We start from the raw sequence: 23,789 nt of genomic DNA on the forward strand, positions 1-23,789 counted from the left end.
TTCACGTTCACTGGTATTGAAGAAATGATGATAAAATTACAAAGCTCTTAATTAAAAGCGTTTCAAAACTGTATGATACAGTTCTGAAAAAGAAAAAAAAAATGATTGCCACCATAAAAAATTACTAAAGAATGAGAAAAAAAATATTCGAACTCCGCTTCACTTGTGTTTTTTTTCTAATTTTACTGTCATTAGGCCGATAATTTGATGCATATTTTGTATGCAACAGTTATTTTGACTTGTTATAGTGCTCTATTATGTACCAAATCATTGCAGGGAATGCTCTAAGTGCGTCTATAAACTAAAATCAATAACAATCATTGACCAACAAAGGTACGCTTGTGTTTGCTTTTGCTGAGCATATAACCTGTGTTTTGTGCTGGCGTCCGGTTGGCGTCCGTCACAATTAACGCGAGAATGTTTAATAGGCGTTTTGTTGCGATATCGATGTAGAAATGTGTTTTATTGCGGTCGCGTATTGTGGTATTGAAAGTGGTTTTTGTTTTTAGTTACCAAGATGAATTATGAAGCCGAGAGAGCCATGAATCAGAAGCGATTGCGAATGGAGGGCGAACCGGGCCACGGTGTTGTCCAGGGGAACGGTTTGCCGCTAAATTACATAGGTAAGGTAACTTTGAGCGCGAAATGCATGAAAAATTGTTTATATTGGGAAAGTTTTGACGTTGTTCTTTTTGTCTCAGATAATGGTCATCAAATACCGTACCAGCCGTATGCTGGTGCGTATAACACTCACTATCCGCCGCCGGAAGCGTTCTCGCCGTACGGGCCGCCGCCCCCGGGGGGCTACGCGCCGCAGAACCTGTCGTACGCGCCTCCAGCTCACCAGAACTACCCGCATCACCAGAGTTTCCCGCCACAACAGCCGCCGCAGGCACAACTGCACATGCCTCAGTCCCATATGGGTGAGAAATCTTGTCAAAATTTTCACAATATTTTTACCATAAAAAAATTAGCAAAACATTGCCAGTTTACATACTATAATAGATTTTGTGCAATAGAAAATAGAGGTGATTATTGTTTGAATATATTTGACAGATTTTAAAGATTGTTGACATAAAGTGTTATCTATGGGTGGTTATATTCACACTTTTTTTTGATATGTTGAAAAAGTTTGCTCCTTTTCAAGACTTGTTCTTCTAGTAAACAACAATTCTATTACTTGATAAAATAATAGGTTTAGTAAACTAATGAATTTGGTGAATAAAGTGGACCATAAAATTAATTATAAACCTGTTTTCTCTTTAATGTCTTACAACTTGAAGCTATACTAAGTACAACTCTTTTATATATTTTTTGAATGCTGTAGAAATGTTTATTGTGTGACTTGACTGCACTTTGTCAGTTCAAGGTTACGGAGACGTGGGGGTGCACAAGCCAGCCTGGCCGCCGCAGCCACATCTCCTGCCTCCGTTGGACACTCAGAAGCCCCTTGACGTGAAGCAGCTCAAGTCTGAAATCAAACTTGAACCAACCGATGCTCAGAAACGACCGCATCCAGAGAGCGAGATGATGGTGAGTCTTATAGTAATTCATTAATTCTATTTTTTGGTATATTGTAACTTACATATATAACTAAATAAAATACTGCATGTATGCTTTATATTGTAAAATGAATGTAAAGATGGCTTCAAACTTAACCCTGAATCTGTATTTTTTAGTTTTTAGCTTTGTTTTAAATAACATCAATTTCTATATCTTTTAGAAATTCTAATTAGTTGCTAACACATGTGTACCAACTTTCTTTTTTTTATGGAAGTATTTTTTCACCTGTATCTGGCAACAAAAAATGTTTATGTGTTTCTTTGTTTTTAACTTATGTCTGTTTGAAACTGTTGCTTATATGATTGTGTATTATTTTTCTTGTTTCTGTATGTATTATTATAATAACGTTTATATGTTCAATCTGTACAGGCACGGCAGAGAGAGTACAATGTCCACATTCCCAGTTCTTTGGTTAATATTTAAACATATTATATCTACGGTCGAACTTTGATTATGTGTCTCTTCTAATTAAAACAGTATTTAATTGGTTTACAAATACTATAGTTGTCTTTTATACTTGAGTCTATATCTGCAAGTATATTATGAAGTGACAACACTGAAAGTAATAAACATAATATTATAATCAAAATTTTTATAAAGGCTTCTGTGATATTATTTGTGCAATTTAGTTAAAATTGTCCCTACAAAAGTCACATTATGACCATAAAAAATTGCTAAGTAAATAAATGACAAAAATTTTTGCAAATAATACTTTTGAAGACAGATTGTACAAGTCAGTATATTTTTTTTAACCAACTTCGTAGAGAAGGAGTATTTAGATTACTAATTTTGCAGTAGTACAGGAGCTTTCAGTACCGGTGCCATAGCAGTAAGTTTTAAAGTTCATGTAAACCAATATATGTTTCTTAGATGGAAGTTAACTGATGATTCCTAAATAGGCTCTATGTCATCTGGAAAACAAAATAAAACTTTTTTCACAAATATATCACATAACCAAGGTTCCACTGAATTAATAGCAACACTTGTTATTTTGAACGAATGAATGAATGATATGATCTTGTTTCAGGGCGGGGACTTGGATCAACCCAAAATAAAGATAAAGACAGACATATTTAAACCTGACGATTTGGCGCACAGACAGGACAAACCTATTGGTATGTACTGCAACACAATATCAATAAAAAAATATCGATGTTTTCTTAATAAGGTTATCGATATTCATGGGCGTAGCCAGCTTTGGGCTCAGGGTGGGGCAGCAGTCAACCTATCCCCCGGGGGAGGGCGATTTTTTGTATCTTGAGCCGTTAATTTCAAACTTGTTAATCTCTTAATTTGAGAGGTTTATATTTTCAGGTACAGAAAATGAACAATCACACACAGGACAAAAGCTAAAAGTAAGGGCATATAGTTTCTGAATATGCGAGCAAAGCGAGCGCGTAATTTTTAATAATAATAATAATAATAATAAACTTCTTTATTGCAGATAACTGAGATCCATACATTAGGTACACAAACAATACAATTAATATATAATAGTAAGCAGGGACTTAGTCCTCTGCACTAATTTCCACGTAAGCGGGCAGTCGTGTCTACTTGCTATAGCACTCAAGATGCTGTGGCGACTTCCACGCAACCGACTGATGAAGGATGCGGTCTTTTTACGCCATATTGCTGCAAAGCCATCTGTGTGTGCATCAGCAAACATGGCTGATGCGCTACAGAAACGTGGAAGCCGCAACAGCGCCCTGAACGCGTTATTAAATTGGACCCGCAGAGCATTGTATGTTCTCTGAGTATAGTTGGCCCACAGAGCTCCCGTGTACAGTGAGGTACAGTACGCTTTGAATAATGTAATTTTAACTGCGTCTGTACAACGAAATATTTTTTATCGGACTTAAACCAAATATAACGTAAAATTGTGCCCTAAGTACGTTTGCGCAAAATTTTACGTTATATTTGTTGTACTTTATTTTTGTTGAAAGATGCAAAAATAAGAGCATATAGTTTCTGAATACGCGAGCGAAGCGAGCGCGAAATTTTCATCGGCCTTAAACCAAATATTACGTAAAGCCCTAACGTACTTAACTTTTTGTTTGTTGACAAATGCAAAAATAAGGGCATATAGTTTCTGAATACGCGAGCGAAGCGAGCGCGAAATTTTTATCGGACTTAAACCAAATATTACGTAAATTTAGCCCAAACGTACTTAACTTTTTGTTTGTTGATAAATGCCAAAAAGGGCATATAGTTAATAAGTTTGAATACGCGAGCGAAGCGAGCGTGAAGTTTTTATCGGACTTAAACCAAATATTACGTAAAATTTAGCCCAAACGTACTTAACTTTTTGTTTGTTGATAAATGCAAAAAAAGGGCATATAGTTAATAAGCCTGAATACGCGAGCGAAGCGAGCGTGAAATTTTCATCGGCCTTAAACCAAATATTACGTAAAACCCTAACGTACTTAACTTTTCGTTTGTTGACAAATGCAAAAATAAAGGCATATAGTCTCTGAATACCCGAGCGAGGCGAGCACGAAATTTTTATCGGACTTAAACCAAATATTACGTAAAATTTAGCCGAAACGTCCTTAACTTTTTGTTTGTTGACAAATGCAAAAAAGGGCATACAGTTTCTGAATAAGCGAGCGAAGCGAGCGTAAAATTTTTATCGGACTTTTTTTTAAGACTCAAAACGAAAAACTACGTAAAATGTCCCAAATATACATTTTCATGAATGGGGGGACTAGGTACGACACACCCGATTTACGCCCCTACGAAAACCCCCTCGCTCGCATAGATAAGTCGATAAAAATAAAGTTAGATAACGTATAGCAACGTCGCGCAGCTAAGCTTCGCGGACCACTCGGAATGCCTCCAGGGGCCAACAGTGGTCCGCGGACCACAGGTTAAGGACCACTGTGCTAAACGATCGTTCGATTGTACAGGTCGTACATGGCTGGGCAAGAAAAATAGCGAGCGCGGTTTTTACACTAGGATAAAATTGCATTTCCGAAATTTTGATCACATCTACCAGTTCCATCTCCTTCAATGCATTATTTTTTGGATTAGATGGACGGCTCGGCTCGCTACGCCACATAGCAACTATTCTTTTAGGGAATACGGCTCGCTTTCAAATGACGCGCGCACCGCTCACGTTCGGGAACTCGAGCGTGTATTTTGTTTTGATCGCGCTCTTTTCAAAAGACGACAATTTTTTTGTGCAATAACTTACGGATAGTACATATGTTGTTGATGTTGTTAGTTAGAGTTAGTAAAAAAAACTTGTTTAATCAGACACCTTATAGGTCAGAGCCAACTGGAGAGTCAAAGTCAAAGTCAAAGTCAAAGTATTTATTATTTGTAAAAACATAGGTATAAAAATAAATGAAGATCTTAAAGTTAAAATAGTGCGCTATGTTTTGTCTATGGTGAGACGTACAAATATGGTTTAAACTACTTACTAGAATTAAAATAATCAATTTTTACAATTAAAACAGAATTAAATATCTAAATTAGTCGTTTAAGAACAGGTGCTGCCTTCAAGCGGCTCCTGCCCAACCTGGGAGGCCCAAACGCCCCCTGAGTCTTGCGGTCCATGGCCCTTTACGGGGCCCCGGTATGGGCACGTTCGGTACGGCCGCGAGCTGTACACTACCTGAACGTGCCCCAAAGGGTGATAGCCATTAGGCTAATCCGGGGGTACCGCACGATCTCCCGCGAAGCAGCTGGCCTACTAGCCGGACTACCACCGTGGGATCTGGAGGCGAGAGTCTTCTTGCGCCTGTACGACTGGCGCGAGGAGGCTCTGCGCCGGGGGGAAACCCCGTTGCCGCGACAAGTTGTCGCGCAGCGGGCAGAGCTCCGGCGGGATGTCATGGTGGCCTGGAGGGAGCGACTGTCGCAACCCAGTGCAGGGCACGCCACCATAGTGGCGGTAAGTCCCCTCTTTGAGGAGTGGCTCGGGAGGAGTCACGGCGCCCTCACGTACCGCATGACGCAGGTCCTCACCGGACACGGTTGTTTCGGGAGGTATCTGCATCGAATCGGTCGTGAGGAGGCGCCCGGTGTCACCACTGTGCGGATAGCCCCGAGGACACGGTGGACCACACAGTCCAGGAGTGCCCTGCGTGGGAGGGCACCGCCGGGTCCTCGTCGAGGCTGTGGGCGGCGGCGACCTCGCGTCCGGCCCTGGTTCAAGCCATGGTCCGGGGCGAAAGGGAATGGGATGCCGTCGCCTCCTTCTGCGAAGCAGTCATGCTCGAGAAGGAGGCGGCGGAACGTCAGAGAGTTCGCACCTCTCATCCCGGCCGCCGCGCTGGAGCAGGTAGACACCACGGGCGCCGGGTGTCGCGAGACGACTCCCGGCCACCGTAGGCGTGGGTCTGTGGGCGGTGAGTTCGGGTGGCTCATCGCTCATGTCTGTTTTTAGACAACAGACCCGTGTCGGCGGCGCGCGTTGTTCCACGCGCTCCTCAAAGAAATGTCAGCAACCCCAGAGGGGCCCAGCAGGGCCAAGGCCTGCCGGGGCTGCGGGTTGTTCGAAAGAGGTACCGCGGCCCTAGCACATAAGGCCTACGACGGAACACGACGGCTTTTAGTCAGTAAGAGTCTGACACTCCCTCACCGCTGCTAACCCACAGCGGGAGGGGTCATTTGATGATTTTTTACGTCGTTAAAAAAACAAAAGGGCCCAGGGTGGGGCAAGTGCCCCAGCTTGCCCCAGTGTGGCTACGCCCATGTCGATATTTACGTAAAAATATATCGATTAAGTTTAAAACATTGTTGAAAGGTTCTTTTAATCTACAGACAGACAGACAAGTGTTGCTGGGGAGTTTGTTTCACCACTTCTTCTTCCCAGCAAAAACACACAGAAAATGTTGAAGGGCGGGCGTTTTGGGGGCTGTCTTTTGTAAACTTGATCTTCAAAAGATGGTGGTCAACCGCCTACTTTTATAAACGACTTTATATCTTTAATATTTACGTAAAAATATTTCGATATTTTCTTAAGCAGATAATCGATAGTCTCGAGAAAAAAATATCGATATTTATCTTTCACTCACTGATATTCGTATGAGATTGAAGGGAGTAGTAAAATTGTAATGTTTTTTTCAGATGTTGGACAGAAGCCATTGTCAATAGATGGGCTACATAAGCCAGCTGATATGCAAAGTAAAGGTAAGTTAACATTTATACACAATTCTAGTTATATGTGTTTCGTACTTAGTTATATATAGGTATATCAACTATTTATGATGAGATGTACCGTTTAAATATAACGAAAACCGTACCATAACAAACCTCAAATATTTTATGATAATTTATTATTAAAGAAAATTATTATGAAGTTAAATGTAATAAATATTTTGCAGATGATGGACACCCAATCATTGGAGTTGAAAATAAGTCCATTGATAAACCTGCTGGTACGTACTTTTCTTACACTAATAATAAAAAACGTTATGTATTGTTCCTTTTTGTTAAGAGAAAAAATTACGTAAGATTTTGTACTGTTGGGTGCATGATAGATTATTTGGAATCATAAGTATAAAAAAAAAAAGAATTAAGAAGAAATTTCTCACAAGACTGTGTATTTTCTCAACAACAATGTAATTATTTGAACAATAATGTTTATTTTGATAGAAGCGTGCAAAGCCGAGGCGGCGGCGGAGGGCGCGGGGGATTCGCAACGTGCCGCAGAACCCACCACTCTTAGCGACAAGAGGTAACTATACATAATCATAACAGTTCTCGAAAATCAAAAAGATAAAAAGTGATTTAAAGTATGCTGAAAATCAGCAAGCACGTTTTGAAGGTTAAGTTTACATAACTGTTTTTGCTGGGAAGAACAAATGGTGGAATGAACTCCCCACCAACACAATTCTGTCTTTATGGTTTGAAAACATTGGTTCTATACAAAATATTGAAAACATGATTTTACAAAATAATAAAATGATTTAGTAGCAACTGAATTTCTTACACAATTTACCACTCCCTGATACCTACTTATAATTGTTTTTAGTTCAGCTACTCGCTCAATGTTCACTGAAGAGCAAAAGTTTGGAGGTTCATCCATCTAATAACCCACTTTGCAAGGCACAGACCACATCTCTCATATAGAAAAGATGATCTTCTCGCTCTAGAAAAAAATAATAAATTGCGTGCTAAAAACCCTAAAATTATGTTCGCGAAACCAACATTCGTGCGTGAACACATACTATCTGTGGACGTGCGCCGATGCGTACACATTTTTGGTTGCGAACAAATGTGCATGAGCAATTTTGGGGGGATCCAGAAATAATAGATTGTGTTCCATCTTAAAAATATATCTGTATTTGTTACAGTGAAGAGGATCGGAAACCTTTCAGCAGTCCGGAGCTGCCCAAATCGGGGTCTATACCGGGGAAAGTGCCTACCCCCGGCAGTGAGGTAAACTAGTTTTAGACTAATTTTATTATCAGATTTTATTTCATTTTCATTTCATCTTTTTACGTTTCAATTATTGAGAGTTAGAGACATAATTTTAAGATATTATATATTTTTTAGGTTTTTATGTGCTTGTTGTATTAACTTAGATTCAATTTCTATGAATGTCATAGCGAAATCGACAGTCTTTCCGTGTCATTAAATGTGAAATCTTTTGAAATAATATGTATTCTATTTCTTTGTCTCGTCCATGGATATGGCATCATCATCATCGAAATAATTTCTTGACTTTGCAACTTAAAAACAATAACTACAATAAAAATGGTGAACTCTTAATGAACAACTCAATTTTTTTTTAAATTAATAACTTTGAACTTGTACATACAGGTGTTACAAAAGAAACAAAGTGATTTATTTTTGTTTAGTTAGTATGATTCTTATGTCCATTGTTAATTCCAGCTTTCCATTTTGTAACACCTTGTATAATTCAAATGTCTCTCGAGAAATCACCCAGCTACCCATATCCCCCTGCGCCCGTTAAAATTAGAGAATAAAAAGTACTATCGGCAGCCCAAGAAGAGGGGCCGGCCGAAGGGCTCCACCAACAAGCCGAAGCCGCCCGGGGCCCCGCGCGCGGCCGGGCCCCCCGCGCCGCGGGCCCCGCCGCCGCGGCCCCTGCCGCAGCCGCCAAGACCCAGGGCTACGGGGTACCAGTATGCTATCAGACCGTTCAGGAAGGACTTCTCGGGGATACAGTTTAGAAGGTCAGTATGGTTTGAAAGATGGATCATTGCGTTTAATTTATTTATGAATTTGAGAACTTTGAAACATTGATTTTACTCAATACTCAATACTTTTACTCTAATTGTTATTGAGAACTATCCTTTTGTAGTATAATAAACACATGTTTTTGCAACAAATATTATTTTGAATCGTAAAATTTTAGCAAACCCGTTTTTCAGAAAACTAAGGACATAATTTACAAAATTTCTTCTATTTCTATTATCTTTTTCCCCCACAGGCGATGGAGTGACGACTGCCTAGACTCGTCGCACATCCCGAACGAAGTATACTTCGGAGACGTACCGGTGTCACTTGAAGTGCTGTACAACTACTACGACGCCAACGCCGAGCGCGAGCGCTTGGCCGCTCAGGCCGCACACATCGCCGCGCAGAAGGCCGCGGCCGCCAAGCTAGCGGCTGCCAAGCTGCAGGCGAGGGGACTTGTGCCGCACACTACCGAGGTGAGTGATGTACAACTACTACTACGCTTGGCCGCTCAGGCCGCACACATCGCCGCGCAGAAGGCCGCGGCCGCCAAGCTAGCGGCTGCCAAGCTGCAGGCGAGGGGACTTGTGCCGCACACTACCGAGGTAAATAAAAATATGTATATAAATAAATGACCATAAAATCTGCATTTCTGCTAAAGCCGACAGCTGACAGCAGAACCATTTCCACCAGAATTTCCCCTTTTCTTGACATCGCGTAAAAAGGTTGACGATGATGCCGTCCAGCTCCCTGTTTTGAATAGAGCTGACCCATACCTCAGGACCTGGACCTGTTAGTACATACCATCTAGCACTTTGGGTCAGCCTCTAGGTAAATCACCAACTGGCCCTGCTAATGTTACCAATAATATGCACATTTTAATAAAAATTGCCTGAATGATGGCACGATCGTACAGATAACATATCGAATCCCAAATAACTTGCTAACAGGGTACGAAAAAGTCACGATGATGGCATATATTAACTTATATTTAATTTCTCAGGTACAGACAGTAGACTCGTCATCATCAGACGATTCGTCCGGCTCGTCGGGCAGCGACTCCGAGGAGAGTGACGAGGTAAGTGTCAATACCAATAGCATTATACAGACATGTGCCATTATTCATTTACCATTTAATCATTTTCATTATATCCATGTTTGATATTCGAGTTTCGATATTTGTTGTTTAGAGTCTACCGTATCTTTGTTAGTCACAAAAAAAAAACAAAAAAAAACAATAAGACTAAAAACTAGCGGTCTCTTGCAAGCAAAAATGGACATTATTGTTTTGTGATATAGTAACTTTTACTTTAAAGGCTTTTGTGGTTGACTTTACTTCAAACTCTTGTTGTATAGATAGTCTTTGACTGCGCATTTTCTGCTGACGCCGCGGTCGACACGACCCCAACTTAGATATTTTAGTTCCTTACAAATCAAAGGAATTGAGTCATTAAATAAATATCTTAAATCTCTAATAATATTGAAATGGTGCTACAATTTTTTTAATATCAAATCACCGTCACCCTCATAACTCACAATCAGCCGTGCCGAATGAAATGATCCCCCATCACGTACAGGATACGCCACTGAAGCGGGGCCCGGGCAGGCCGAAGGGCTCCAAGAACAGTCCGCGGGCCCCCGGCACCCCGGGCACGCCGGGTTCCGGGGCCCCTGGAACCCCGGGCTCGGGCCGCCGGGGCCGCCCGCCGGTCCCGCCGGAACTGCGCCAGCCCGGGATCACGGATATGAAGAAGTTCTGCAAAGCTGCTGGTATACGCTTCGATTATAAGAAGCTTGTTGAAGGTGGGTATTCTTTTCTACTGTCTTTTCAATCCATCAATTCATAATAAGAGGTTGCATTGTTAAATAAATAAAACTTATTGTCTTAAGATATCGGAATCTGTCATTATCAAAAAACTTCATAATCCAAAAAAAAAAATTGCGAAAAATGGTGATAAGAGTCCAAAATGGTCCAAAGCCATCAAATAAAAAAAACCTGAAATCTTTTTTTAAATTTATGTTTATCTTATTTTGTCATCTGGTGAATCCAAATAATAGTAGTATTTTGGATTGTATGGACGATACGGTATTCATCCGATCCGTATAATCCAAAATACTACAGTGTACAAATCGCTATTACAGGTTGTACGAAAAACAAGGAACGCGTACAAAAGATGCTGGATCTGCTCACGGCAGCCGGTTTAGAAGGCAAGCCTACGCTGGAGAAGTGCCAAGCGCTGAAGAAGGCCAAGATGGAGAAGAAGGAACAAGAGAAACAGGCCAAGAAAGAGGCTAAAGTTAAGCACAAAGAAGTCGCTGGTGAGTATATTAATTTTGTTGCTTTCCAATGCTTTCCAAGCACTTTTTGTTAAAGAAATCTGATTTTATTAACACGCTCAGGTATATTAGCAACACTTGTAACTATGTATGTAAGAAAGTCTTTGTCCAAAAAGAATTAAGATTTCATAAACGCTCCACGCTTTCTTTTATCAAACTAAATGTTCGAATTATAACCGACTTCCCAAATAGGAGGAGGTTTTCAATTCGGCCGGTTTTTTTTTTTGTCTATGTACATCGGTTACGCCGAGGTTTATAGCCCGATTTACGTGATTCTATTTTTGTTCCTCCGCCCCTTCCTGGGTCTCTCCGGTCATCTTTCCTTAATCCGTGGTTCAATGCCATCGGAGGAACCAAGCGCACCCGCGACGAGAAGATTTTGCAACTTGTTCTGCTAAGAGTGTATCGTCAGCGCTGATGGTATGCGCTCACTGTCGGTCGTGCGCGAGACCTACGTTGGTGTAAGGCTGGACATCCAGCCTTACACCAACCAACCAAGGAACCTTGTGTAACAACTGTCTTATGTTTGTTATTATTGTTGGTACAGCGACCCCAGAAGGTGGTCGTCGCATGACGCGCGGCGCGACGGGCGTGAAGCCGCGCCAGCGCATCGTGATCTCGTCGGACGAGGAGGACGACACGCCCGCCGCCCGACGCACGCTCTCCAAGCTGCGCTCCTCGCTCAACGACGACTCCGACTCCGACTAGGTACGTACTGCGTGTGTAGCTAGTACATGCGCCACAACATCGTGATCTCGTCGGACGAGGAGGACGACACGCCCGCCGCCCGACGCACGCTCTCCAAGCTGCGCTCCTCGCTCAACGACGACTCCGACTCCGACTAGGTACGTACTGCGTGTGTAGCTAGTACATGCGCCACAACATCGTGATCTCGTGCCCAGAAGAGGACGACACTCGCGCGAGATTGAAGTTGGTACTGTATGTATGAGCCTCTGACGCAGAACCACCAGAAGACACGGCCCCTCGAACCGCGTGACAACTCCCTACTGCCTTAATGATCCATTTCAACGGCCCTTGAACCTAGGAAAGTTCAAGTTCAAGTTTTAACAGTCTCCGCTTGTCTACAAGTCCGCGGCAGCCTGCCGTGTTTGTAAAACATAAGAGCGAAGGTAGGATCCTTCGAGTCTAACAATGAAATGCTAAAGTGCGTGAGCAAATAAGTCCACTCCTCAGTTAAAAATGATCTTCCCACTGTAAATATCCACTCAATTCTTTTTGTCGTTCCTGAAAGTAAAATATATTTATTTCTTCCTTCCAGGTAGTCGACAACTCTCTGCCTGGTAAGAGTAAACAATAGACAGTACAATAGTACGACAGTACTTCGGGCAGTGAACACAAGTGACCTCTAGAAAGTGCTTCGACGGAGGTTCGGACTTAGCCGTAGTGACTACTTCCTACTAATATTAGTGTTTGCGTCGAAATTACATAATTAGCGGTGTGGTAGAAACAAAATGGCGGGGTGAAACGATGTTGGATTTGAAAAGCAGAAAATATGAGTATGCAGGCAAGTAAAAATGCAAGCTATTTTGTAACTTGACTGAAGAATGCAATATGTATATTGTCGGTGTACTTATTTCTTTTGCTAGACATACTTTGTATGCACATAAGACCAGCTAAACTGAATGCATCTGTATTTAATAATAATTTACAACAGTTTTGACGGCCCTAATTGAAAGAACATAAAGCTTAATTTCCCTAAATCTACAGTGGCATTGAAATTATACCAAAATATATCGGAATTTCGTTTCACCGCGTCCTCAATATATGCTGAATATAAGAGTGCAATGAAAGCGTAGCCAACGTTAAGTTATCGACAGTGACAATATAGTAAAACAGCATAATTTATCATCACAGTCGTGATTAGCCGTAGAGTAGGGATAGGAGGTGGTAAATATTGCTGGTGTACTAAGATATTCCTTTAAAAATATATCGAAACATGACCCCAAGTTAAAACTAACAAATATTCGTTTAAAACACGAAAGATATATCGCGATGTGAATGTAAAATTATCATAGAAGAGTTCTATCACAACAAAATAAATGCAATATGCCCAAATACAAGCGTAATAGGAAAACAGAAGACCTGAAAGCAAATCAAAGCCCAAAACCAACTCGGGATCAATTTCGAATTACGCCTCTTAGTATAAAACTCCATGCTACTATATGCTACTCCATTCATCAGTTTTATACTAAGAGGCGTAATTCGAAATTGATCCCAAGTTGGTTTTGGGCTTTAATTATTTAGACACCGACAACATAAACGTCACTTTTCTTTAATAACCGTTTACTTTGAATTTTCACTTTCAGTTTTCACTGTAAACAGTTGTTACAAGACGAACGGCCGTTTTTTGGCCTTTAAAGAAATATCTTAGAATACCAGTGTTATTGAAGAACAAAGCTGATATAATAGTTTCAAATGAAAGTATAGAAGAAAGAGTTTTAGGAATATCTAGAATCTCCTTTTGAAAGATTTTAGATACAGTTTCCAACAAAAATAATCTACCATGTCTTACGGTCATTTCCAATATTCTGTAATATATTCTGTTGGTTTACTTACTATGGATAGAATTTTGACATTAGCCACAAACAATTAATTTCAAAATCCTATCTCTGGTAAGCGAAACAGTGGATACTTGGACAAAATATTAGGAACGGCCATTAGAAACGAATATTTCTTTTGAATTTCTTGGTTCTGTGTTCTAGAATCTTTCAATAAGGAGTCAAGTTAAAAGAGTATGTATTAATAATAGTGCTTTATATTTTAATGTCGCAATACAGATCACTATGACGTCATTCCATTATATTGGCGCGGTGTCACGGCTTATTACTAACCCCTTTATATTGTGTTTTTATATCACTGACCAACAGTGGAAACAAGCCTTAAAAAACCTACTTTCTTTTATAAAAAACTACATATTGTAGTATATCAAGGGCCGATTTTTCAATCTCCAAATCACTTTCATCTGTAGAATGAGTTTGACATTTTGACAGCTTTTGTACAGAAGATATGTCAAACCGCCATATTTGTACCACAGATGGCTAAGTGAATTGATGATTGAAAAATCATTGAATCCTATCATTAGGCCCTAAAGCAATCGCGATATCACAAAATATTCGATCTCTCCTAATTTTATATTAAAAAACTGCGATTGGAACACTAGTCATAAATCATATAGAAATTATTGAAAAAAGACAAGTCGGCATATTTTTTTAATCTGGCAGCTTTATTTATTACTTTTTAAAATTGGAAGGGATTGGCTTTAGAGAAATGGTGGCTGAAGGCAAAGGCGTTCCTTAGTGAATATTATATTTGTAGGACTAAAACCCCTCGCCTACTTTAAGTAGTGGTAGAAGCTTAAGGCACTCAATATTGTTCATTTGTGCCTATAATACTATTAAAAAAAACTATATATAATTCTATCTGTGTGAATCTTACATTATAAAGATATAATTTTCATTAAATAGCAGAATACGTTGTATTATGATTGGAGTCAAATTTTATACTCTAGTTTATATAACAAAAAAAGTAATATTAACTATTATTGATATCAATAAATTGGTAACACCAAGACATTTATTAAATTTAGATGTTGTATATATTAAAGAAAAAATACATAATATTGTGTGTCCTGCGTTATTTTTGTACAGGTTTGACGAAATGATGTATGGTATCGGCTTTGTATATACGCTAACGAATGAATGGAGGCAAAAATATGGGTGACTGATACATAGCCGAATGAGGATGTCACTGAGTTTTCTTACTTTAGTTTTTTAAACTGTGGTGCGAGACGACCAATTTTTAAGTACACTGTCATTTGCAAACATCCCCTTAATGTATAAATAGGGGGTGACGCTCGCAAGTTTTTTCAATGTGATGATTTTTATGATTTTATTCCCATACTAACAGCTAGGAGCTAAACTTAGCCGAAGAACGAATTTATATTTTTATTTATTATTTTATCGGATATAAGAATCTCAATGAACGCAATGGGACTTTAATATTTGTGTTCAATCGGGAGTACTAAGAGCAAAATTAAAGATTTTTCATAATAAGTACCATGTATAGTGTATCGGTGTCGTTATTTTGATAATTATATAGTTATATGGTTTAGCAGATGTGTGCGAGCATCGGTTATAATCGCCTTAATCAGACACCAATAATAATGCAATACTTTTTTATAGTTAAAATATTAAGTGCTATTGTGAGAGTTTTTTTGGGGTGACCAACGCTGCGGTTTCTACTAAAACTTTAATTTCACATGATTTTGTATAAGCGTGAAATAATTTGTCTTAAATCTACGACGCTGGCGTTCAAGAGTTTAAATAGTATTTTTAAAACATTAAACAATGCTTATAAAATCTATGGAAAGTGATTTTTAATGAATATGAATGATTTTTAATAAATAATGAATGATAAAGTGTGAAAATGATCACGATATCATTAAAATTATATGAGTTGTACATATTAGACGTAGTTTTAGTTTTAAGTTTTATTATTAATTTTAAGATGTAATAGATATTTGTATTTGTAGGATATATTTAGATGTGTTTCTTTTACCATATTATATAATTGACGGCTACGGTAATTTTGGTAGTAAAAATATTTCCATAGAATAAAAGCATTTCAATTATTGCATTTCTAACTACAATAAATAGTGTCTCTTCAATAACTCGGAATAATTTGAGCAGACTAAATAACTTTTAATACATCGCCTACTATGCCTTCCATCTTTTCTGAAGGCCGATTTACTGCTATATTATAAAAGTTTACCTACTATCGTAGGAAAAATAATGACCCCATGAATCGGCAATCTTTTAAACATAGAACAGTAGTCAACCATTTTTATGTCTTAGCAATAATACAGTAAGCGTAGAATCCAAGTTTGAAATTTTGTTACCATAGACAAGCTTAACAAAAAAGTCTATGAGCAAGAAGGTTAGCTTTCAGTGTTCAGCCTATTTACCGCGGCCGTGTTATATTAGTCACCTATATATAAAAATATATTATATTTAGTATAAGAATATGCTTTTCGCCGGCACACTATGTTTTTTTAAATATTTATAGATAATATTTTCCTTGCCAATACATGAGGCGTATAGATTTTTTCTTATTTACTCAATTTAAAGGCGTTCACAGAATATTTGAAGGGAAGAATACTAAAATCGATTGAACACATTTTGTTCACAAATCATAAGTTTTAAAGAGTGTAAATTGTAATAAATCAATAATTGGAAAGTAATCAACTCATCTGTTTTAAATAAATCAATTGAAGAGTTCAACAAATTGAACATAAACACATTTGCTCATTTATTGTGGACAAAATCATATAAAAAAATATATTTTCTATTAATGGGACTTAAAATCAATTGTATCACCGGCAGCCTAAAATAAATATCAGAATAGTTTTGTCTTCATACAATCGTATTGATATTATGGCTGATTATAATGGCAATAAAACTTACAAAATAAAGTTCCTAGCAGCCTAATCAAAACTATTTTGATTGTATGTGAACAATTTCCCTTTATAAGGAAACCAACAAGTTACGAACGTTTTAGTTCCAACTTTTTGGTGTGGCAATACTAAGGCTGTATTTAAAGAAAGGCACCACTATAAATGACGATAATTATAATTTAAAAGGCTTTCAAAAACATTTGGCCAATATAAAGTCTTCCTTTTTAAAGTATATTTATTGATAGGCAAATAGAAAAAAACATGGTTTTTCTAACGCATTGTTTACTTTGAAGAAAGTGTGGAAGAATACTAAAAGTCTGATACATAAATTAATGTAAAATTCTTACATACAAATACACTCGTATAATTATATTGTATTCAGGACGAATAAACGTTGATAAATATTTTATTTTGCTGTAAATATTAATACACACGTCTAATCTATTTGGCAATACCCAATGTGTCAGAAAACCAATTGAGGTAAATACAATTTATTTAAATAAATAATATTCTGCATTCAGTCATCTTTGAGCATAGTCGCAATTTTCCTTAATTTAAAAGGATCCAAAACAAAACAAAACCTAAAATCAAAGGTCTCGTTATATTTTTTCAAAAATTCTTGTTTTTATTTTTGTATCTGCTATAAAAAGTTGAATATTTTACACACAGGTCTCAAAGGTCAATAATTCCTTCGGGACACGTGTTCAAAACGTCCGAAACCGGTTTTATTCCCGAATAACCGATACCGGTTTTTTGCAAATGTAAGAACTCAAAACCTCTCACGGTGCCGGTTTTTCAAAAGAAAGTAGTCCTGTATACCTAAGATCGTCATTTCGAGTGCTACCTTTCTTCAAGCGGTGACAATGTAAATATAATTGAATTGATAAAAATTGGATTGTGATCGAAAAATAATTTAGCAAACGTTTTTTTTATTGGTATTTGACACCTCCAACCAATGTGCAATCGTTTTTTGAAGTACCTATATATGATTTTCACATAAATATGGAATTAGTTAAATGGCTTTTAACGTAATTTAATTGCAATTTCAACAGTTTTTTTTATGCAGCTAAAAATCTATTATGGATGTAACTGGAAAATTTGTTTTATACAGAAACCACCTTATTATGGAACTTGGTCTTAAAAATACTGGGCTTAGAACAATAACTTGTTTGAGACGATGGTTTATACCTCATACTAAAAAGCCGGTTCTTTTTGTCAGGACCACGTTTTATAATAAGGTGGATAAAGTCTTGAAATAATAATTGGTTGTTGGTGTCAAATATCCCATTTTTGATGTACATATTCGCGTGCGTGCCGGAATAGTATGTTCGCGAACATGTGAAATTGTCGGTGACAGCTAAACGGCTGATGTATATTATTTGCGTAAGATAAACTTTTGTATAAATACATTAATTCGGATGTAGAATGCCATATTGTGATTAGTTTGTTAGCGACACGAAATATTTTTCAAATAAAAATATCTATGTATACATTATTTTTATTGTTTTATTTTAACAATAGGAGCTGTCCATAACACTATATTTTTTTTGTTTTGAAGCTTTTTTTCAAGCTTTTCCTTAATCAACCGTTTGGTTTTTGGTAAAAATATTATGGTACGGTAGGGACCAAAAACTGATTGTTGTAACACCACTAGGGCTTTCAATACCGGTATTACGGGATCCCGTAATACCGTGATCACGGATATATTTTGGTATTTTTTCAATACCGGTATTGAGGAGCCAATACCGTGATTACGGTATTACATCTTTTTATAATTTTAATTATTGTGGTTTGTTGTAACAAGTAACAGGAAGTTGTTTTAAATAAGATAAATAACTACGACTCGTAAGATGTATGTACCAACTCGTAATCTTATTCTCACACTTCACACTTGTGTATTAAGTGCCAACCCGCCCAGCATACTCGCCCGCTGATAGTTCTTCAGCAGGGTTTTGTCTCCCTTTTTGAAGAACAGGACGATAACACTCCTACTCCACGCCTCTGGGGTTCTCCTTCAAACAGGACGGCATTAAAAGCTTCTGGAGCTCCCCAGTATGGGCTTACCTCCTGTTTTAATAGCTCTGTTGTAATGCCATCCTCGCCAGGGGCTTTTCCATTTTTGAGCTGTCTCAGAGCGATCTCGATTTCGCCACTGCTGACTTCTGGCAGGTCTTCGGTGAAATGGCGTGTTAATGTGGCTCTAGAATCCTCATTTCCGGGATAAGGTCGAGATGCATGCGATGCGTATAACCTAACCGGCCATAGAAGTTTTCCACTTCCGAAAAGACTGCCGGCACCGAAGAAATGACTTCTCCACTTGTTGTGGTCAGCTTCGTCAAGTGGCTTCTTCCAAGAGATTGTACGAATACCTTTGACCCCGATTCAGCTCAATTGCTCTTTCAAAGTCAAGAGTATTGGAGCGGAGGTCGCATCGTACGTGCTTGTTGATCTCTTGGTTTAGAGCCCGCTTAGCTGACGAGGCGGGTTTTCACGTCGTTTCTTCATAATCCCTGACGCTGCATGTTACAGAATCTCGAACCTTCCTCCCTGAGGATCCGAACCACATGTCCACCCCACGTCGAACATGTCGAACCACATATTCGTGGTTCTGGTTAACGTCTGTTGTGGTTTCCACGGCGGCAAATCGGTTTTCCAAATTTGACTGGAACTTTTCAGATCCTGTCATGGTTTGGAGCAGTGTTGGTCGGAGCCTGGCCTTCATCAGACGGAAACGTTCGGCCTTGAAGTTGATATTCAGAGAGCCTCGGACAAGTCGGTGATCGCTACCGGTGTTAAACCTATTGATCACGGAGACGTCTCTGACTATGTGCTTCTTGTTCGTCATGATGAAGTCAATCTCATTTTAGTCATAGTGTCGGGGCTCTGATTGGACGCTTTTTGAAACTAAAGGATTGTGTTTTAAAAGTTTTAATCGATCTAAAATTAAACTCCGATTTCGAATTAGACGAATTCGATTTGACAATATTAAAAAATGTTTACAACAGCCTTTCTGTAGTCAAAGTAACTATATTAGTACTGTACTATACGGGATGCCAATTTACTAAAAGCGGATATTGCGCTAAAATTTATGTTGACGAAGTTAGATGGTCAAGCTAATGACTTAAGCCAAAATCTTGCAAAAGCTCTTCGAAGACGCATAAAGGAGCGACAACTTTTAATATCTGGATTATTGCAATATTTGCATGACCGACAATACCGTGATCACGTGATCACGGTATTGAAATTTCTAATACCGGTATTGATACCGGAATTAAAAAAATCCGGTATTTGAAAGCCCTAAACACCACATACTTAAGAATGTGTTTCTCTTAAACACTTTTACAATAACTAGGTTACACCATTTTGCAGTAAAAAAAAATACAAGTTATAACTTAATATTGAAATCTTATTTTGCAAATATATAATGATTATTTGGAAAATACAGGAATAATATTCTGCTACACGTTGACCTACATATTTTCTCTAACAGCGTACTTACCGAATTAAGGAAATCTTTGCTATTATAATATCGACAGTCTATTTCAGTCCGGGTTTTCCATTTTGGCGAAAACAATAATATAATCCATTTTTCGTGAATCATCTGAAATTTCCTTATGACGCTAGTTTCAATAAATCGAATTATGGTTTTCAGATATCTGGTAATGAAGAATTCGCTCATATTTTCTGTGGTTTTATTTGCCAAAGAAATGTTGACTTTACCGCTGTTGTATTAAAGTCGAAATTCGTTAGACTTTGCATCGTTTGATGTTCTCATAGTTTGTGGTTATAATTGATATAATATTTGAACAGTCTTAAAGCTATTAATTAGTCCACCTATATAGGTAATTTCTGTAAAAACATCCTTAATTTGATCATTCTATTACGTCAATTTGTTAGTTCGTCATTTAATACCTGAAAATAAAAGCAGTTGTATTGATAACTAGCTGTTCCCGCGGTTTCACTCGCGTCCCGAGGGAACTACTGCTCGAACCCGAATAAAATACTTACATAACATTACATGAAGATACGTGAAGATAATGTAGCTTCCTACCACTGAAATAATTTATCAAATCTTTTCATTAGTTTCGCAGCCTTAGGGTTAAAAAAAAAAACAAATAGAATGTTTCCTCTTTATCGAAGTAGGTATAGATAATCATCTTGATTCATATTGTCAATCATTTGTTACGAATATGAATGAAAATACCGCTTATCTTATCACTACAGTACAACTAATATTAGGGCTATGATTCAGATTATCGAAAAAGTGGCTCATTGATTAAATAGCTTAAGATTATACCTATGACAAATATTTAGATGTAAACAGTGCAAGGAAAAACCCTATTAGCATTTTATGACATGTTTTGGTACAATGTGATTGTCATTTATTTATGTAAATTCATTCATGTCTGGTTTAGTTAAGGTATCGCCATGGTTGTGTTGGATCAATTCTGTTTCAGATAGATAACTTGTTTGTAGCTAAGTAAAGTTGCTACCGTCGATAAATTATGAGGTTAAGTAACGCTTTTAGCTGTCTAAACATCGGTTATTAGTCGGAGGTTCTAAATATCACGGATGACCCTTGAAACTTCAAGCTTTTTCTTGCAGCCTTGATCCGAATTTTATTAAGAGTCGTCACCATGTTATTCGCTCTTCTTTTCTTTGGTCTTCCTCTCCCTCTACAGTGGTCATTAGTCTACATCAAGCCAAGCCTTCTTATCACACTCTTTGTTTCATCCTTGACTACATGCTTATACCAAGACTAGGTGCATTCAAGTCAACACGCATAGATACCTAAGTTAAATTGTAATATAAAGGCAAAACTACCCTTTGAAGCTTAAGACTGAAACACAGTCTAGACTAGTTCCTCAAAAACTGGCAGAATAGTGACATTTGCCGCATCGCTGCCATTCAATGGCAATGCTAATTGTCTACCAAACTGCCAGCTAGCCCAGTAATAGCATTAGGTTCCCAAGGCAACGGCCGGGGTTTTGAACCCATGACCTATCGATCGACGGTCATACGCCTTTGGGTTTTGCCTAAAGTTACTACAATATCATTTTATTCAGGCTAACGTTAAATTCTGAGCAGTAAACTGACAAATTATACGTCAAATGTGGACTGAAGTGGAGCTATATCCGACACTGGGAGGGACGAGAGAAATAAGTGTTCAAATGAGAGATGATGCCTCCATGAAGAAGCAATACTTCATAGAAATTGATCAGCCCCGGATAGTTCTACCTGGATCAAAAAATAATCATTTGATTAGTAACAATTGTAACATCAAAATATTTGTGACTGTTTTGGGTTTTCTATATTTCGGAAATATGAAATGAGATCACTTATTGCGTTCTAATGAAAGTCACATCCATATCTCAGGAATAATAGTCATGTTTTTACCAATATTAGTAATCTGTGCCAATATTCCAATGTGTAATAGGTCCTATGTGTCATTGTTTTTACCTAATGTACGAGTAAGTACCTACCTCAGTAGGTAGGTACTCGTACATTAGGTAAAAACAATGACACACTACCTACTGAGGTAGGTACTTATATTTTAGAGGAAAAGTCACGAATCACTAGGGTAGGTACCTTATTCCACATAAAAATAAATCATGTTTAGGTACTAACGGTTGCTAATAATGAGATCATACATAAGATCGCATGATGATATTTTTTGTATTACACATAATAATTCTTCTTGTATTGAATGATTGTTTAAACGACTTACGTAGGTACAATTAAGTACGTCCTTTCTTAAGGATAATGCTGAATGCCTTAACATACTTTTACCTTACAAAGTCGGTTTAATGCCATATTTTATTTTGACATTAGGTTAAGTACAAGAGAGACATTGTGTATGTGGCAAAATAAGAATATTCTAAATAATTCGGAAAGCACGATAAACTGCAGGTCCTGGCTGTCATTTGAACATATTTGGTAGTCGTTACGGATAGTCAGAGTCTGACAACCAGTCCTAAAAAGGGGTATTAGGTTGCCCGGGTAACTGGATTGAGGTGGTCAGGGCAGCCGCTCCATGTAAAACACTGGTGCTCAGCTGCATCCTGTTAGACTGGAAGCCGACCTCAACATAGTTGAGAAAAGGCTAGGGAGATGATGATGTTATCATTAACCTTTACGTTTGGTCGTAACAATTTTACAGCTTAACCGTGAATCCACGGTTAAGCTGTAAAATCTGAAACAATTGAACTGATGTAATTAAATCTAGCACGGAGATTAACTCGATCCGAAGTAAGGACGTAGGAAACCTTTTTATTATCCGCATTAATTATCTAGTCTAGGTACCGTATCCGTTGGAGAATAAACTGTCTTTCAATATCTTTTGTCAGGACACAAGGAAAACATTTGTATGGTATGTTCGATTGTTCACGCAAAAACTATTCAATGGATTTTGATTAAACTTGGCAATAATAAAGCTACATACATTAGAATTTTAAATATACGATATTTGGATCGATGTATGGGAAGTGGTTCCCCAGGAATCGGTTGAAAGCTAGTTAGAAGTAAGAGGCCTTATGGGATTTAGCTACATATTTTGCCCAACCCTTTACGTACGAGCATGAGGTCATATTATTTTCAAAGCAGAATCATAGTGGTTAAAAAAAACCGTGTGTAATAAATAAAAGATTCTGACGAACTGAGAACCTTATTTTTTGAAGTCGGTTAAAATCATATTCGATTTTGAAACATTGATTTCCTTGAATATATTGGGACCTTTACCTTCTTAACAAACAAAGCTAATAATTATGTTCTACCAAATGCTATTTAAGTACCGAATGACCTATTTGGATCACAATGAAATAATAATGTTATTCCTAACAACAGGAAGTCGGGTTTTCACCTGACGCAAGCTGAAAATGTAGTCAGCCATCACTCATAATAATTTTGAATCATTGTTTTCAAAACAGTACAATATTTCTAACAAGTCATTCGTTATCATTACCTAGCCTTTTCCATTGCCATGTTGAAGTTACCTTCATAAAAAAAAAACTATTAAAACTGAGATAAAACTTTGTATGTTTCTATGTAGCGGTAATCTCTGGAACGGCTGGTGGGTACAATTCCAAAAACGGTTTCACTTTACACTTAGAAGTTCGCTTAGCTAGTCCAAAATAGGTACACAAAACACTGCTGCGTATGCAATGCGTCAAATGGCTGATTTCAGAGGGGTAAAAGTTGTTTGGTGAGAACTGTAGGATCTAGGTAAATTACGAGAACAGTACCTGCCTTAAGAAAAGATAGGTAA

General features: G+C 38.0%; 1 protein-coding gene across 8 annotated transcripts; it reads left to right on the forward strand.

The window, feature by feature from the left end:
* Nucleotides 1-121: 121 nt before the first annotated feature.
* On the forward strand, nucleotides 122-18,020 carry LOC110371710 (translation initiation factor IF-2). Of its 8 annotated transcripts, none has more exons than XM_064040675.1 (17): nucleotides 122-288; nucleotides 510-623; nucleotides 702-923; nucleotides 1,364-1,533; nucleotides 1,933-1,974; nucleotides 2,591-2,678; nucleotides 6,637-6,699; nucleotides 6,894-6,947; nucleotides 7,165-7,246; nucleotides 7,866-7,950; nucleotides 8,518-8,711; nucleotides 8,969-9,320; nucleotides 9,719-9,793; nucleotides 10,293-10,518; nucleotides 10,858-11,034; nucleotides 11,600-11,897; nucleotides 12,332-18,020. In XM_064040675.1, the coding sequence occupies exons 1-16, from the start codon at nucleotides 258-260 to the stop codon at nucleotides 11,758-11,760; spliced, it is 2,136 nt and encodes a 711-aa protein (XP_063896745.1). In that variant the 5' UTR covers nucleotides 122-257; the 3' UTR covers nucleotides 11,761-11,897; nucleotides 12,332-18,020. The 8 variants fall into 8 exon arrangements, with proteins under 8 accessions (XP_063896745.1, XP_063896749.1, XP_063896747.1 ...); XM_064040679.1 differs by having other exon boundaries at nucleotides 10,308-10,518; XM_064040677.1 differs by having other exon boundaries at nucleotides 8,524-8,711.
* The last annotated feature ends 5,769 nt before the right edge of the window (nucleotides 18,021-23,789 follow it).

The sequence above is a fragment of the Helicoverpa armigera genome, chromosome 22 (assembly GCF_030705265.1).
Source record: "Helicoverpa armigera isolate CAAS_96S chromosome 22, ASM3070526v1, whole genome shotgun sequence".
NCBI lineage: Eukaryota > Metazoa > Arthropoda > Insecta > Lepidoptera > Noctuidae > Helicoverpa > Helicoverpa armigera.

Coding starts and splice junctions, on each gene's coding strand:
- LOC110371710 (XM_064040675.1), top strand. CDS start 258: ATGTACCAAATCATTGCAGGGAATGCTCTAA. Junction 289..509: donor CATTGCAGGGAATGCTCTAA/GTGCGTCTATAA, acceptor TTTTGTTTTTAG/TTACCAAGATGAATTATGAA. Junction 1,534..1,932: donor ATCCAGAGAGCGAGATGATG/GTGAGTCTTATA, acceptor CAATCTGTACAG/GCACGGCAGAGAGAGTACAA.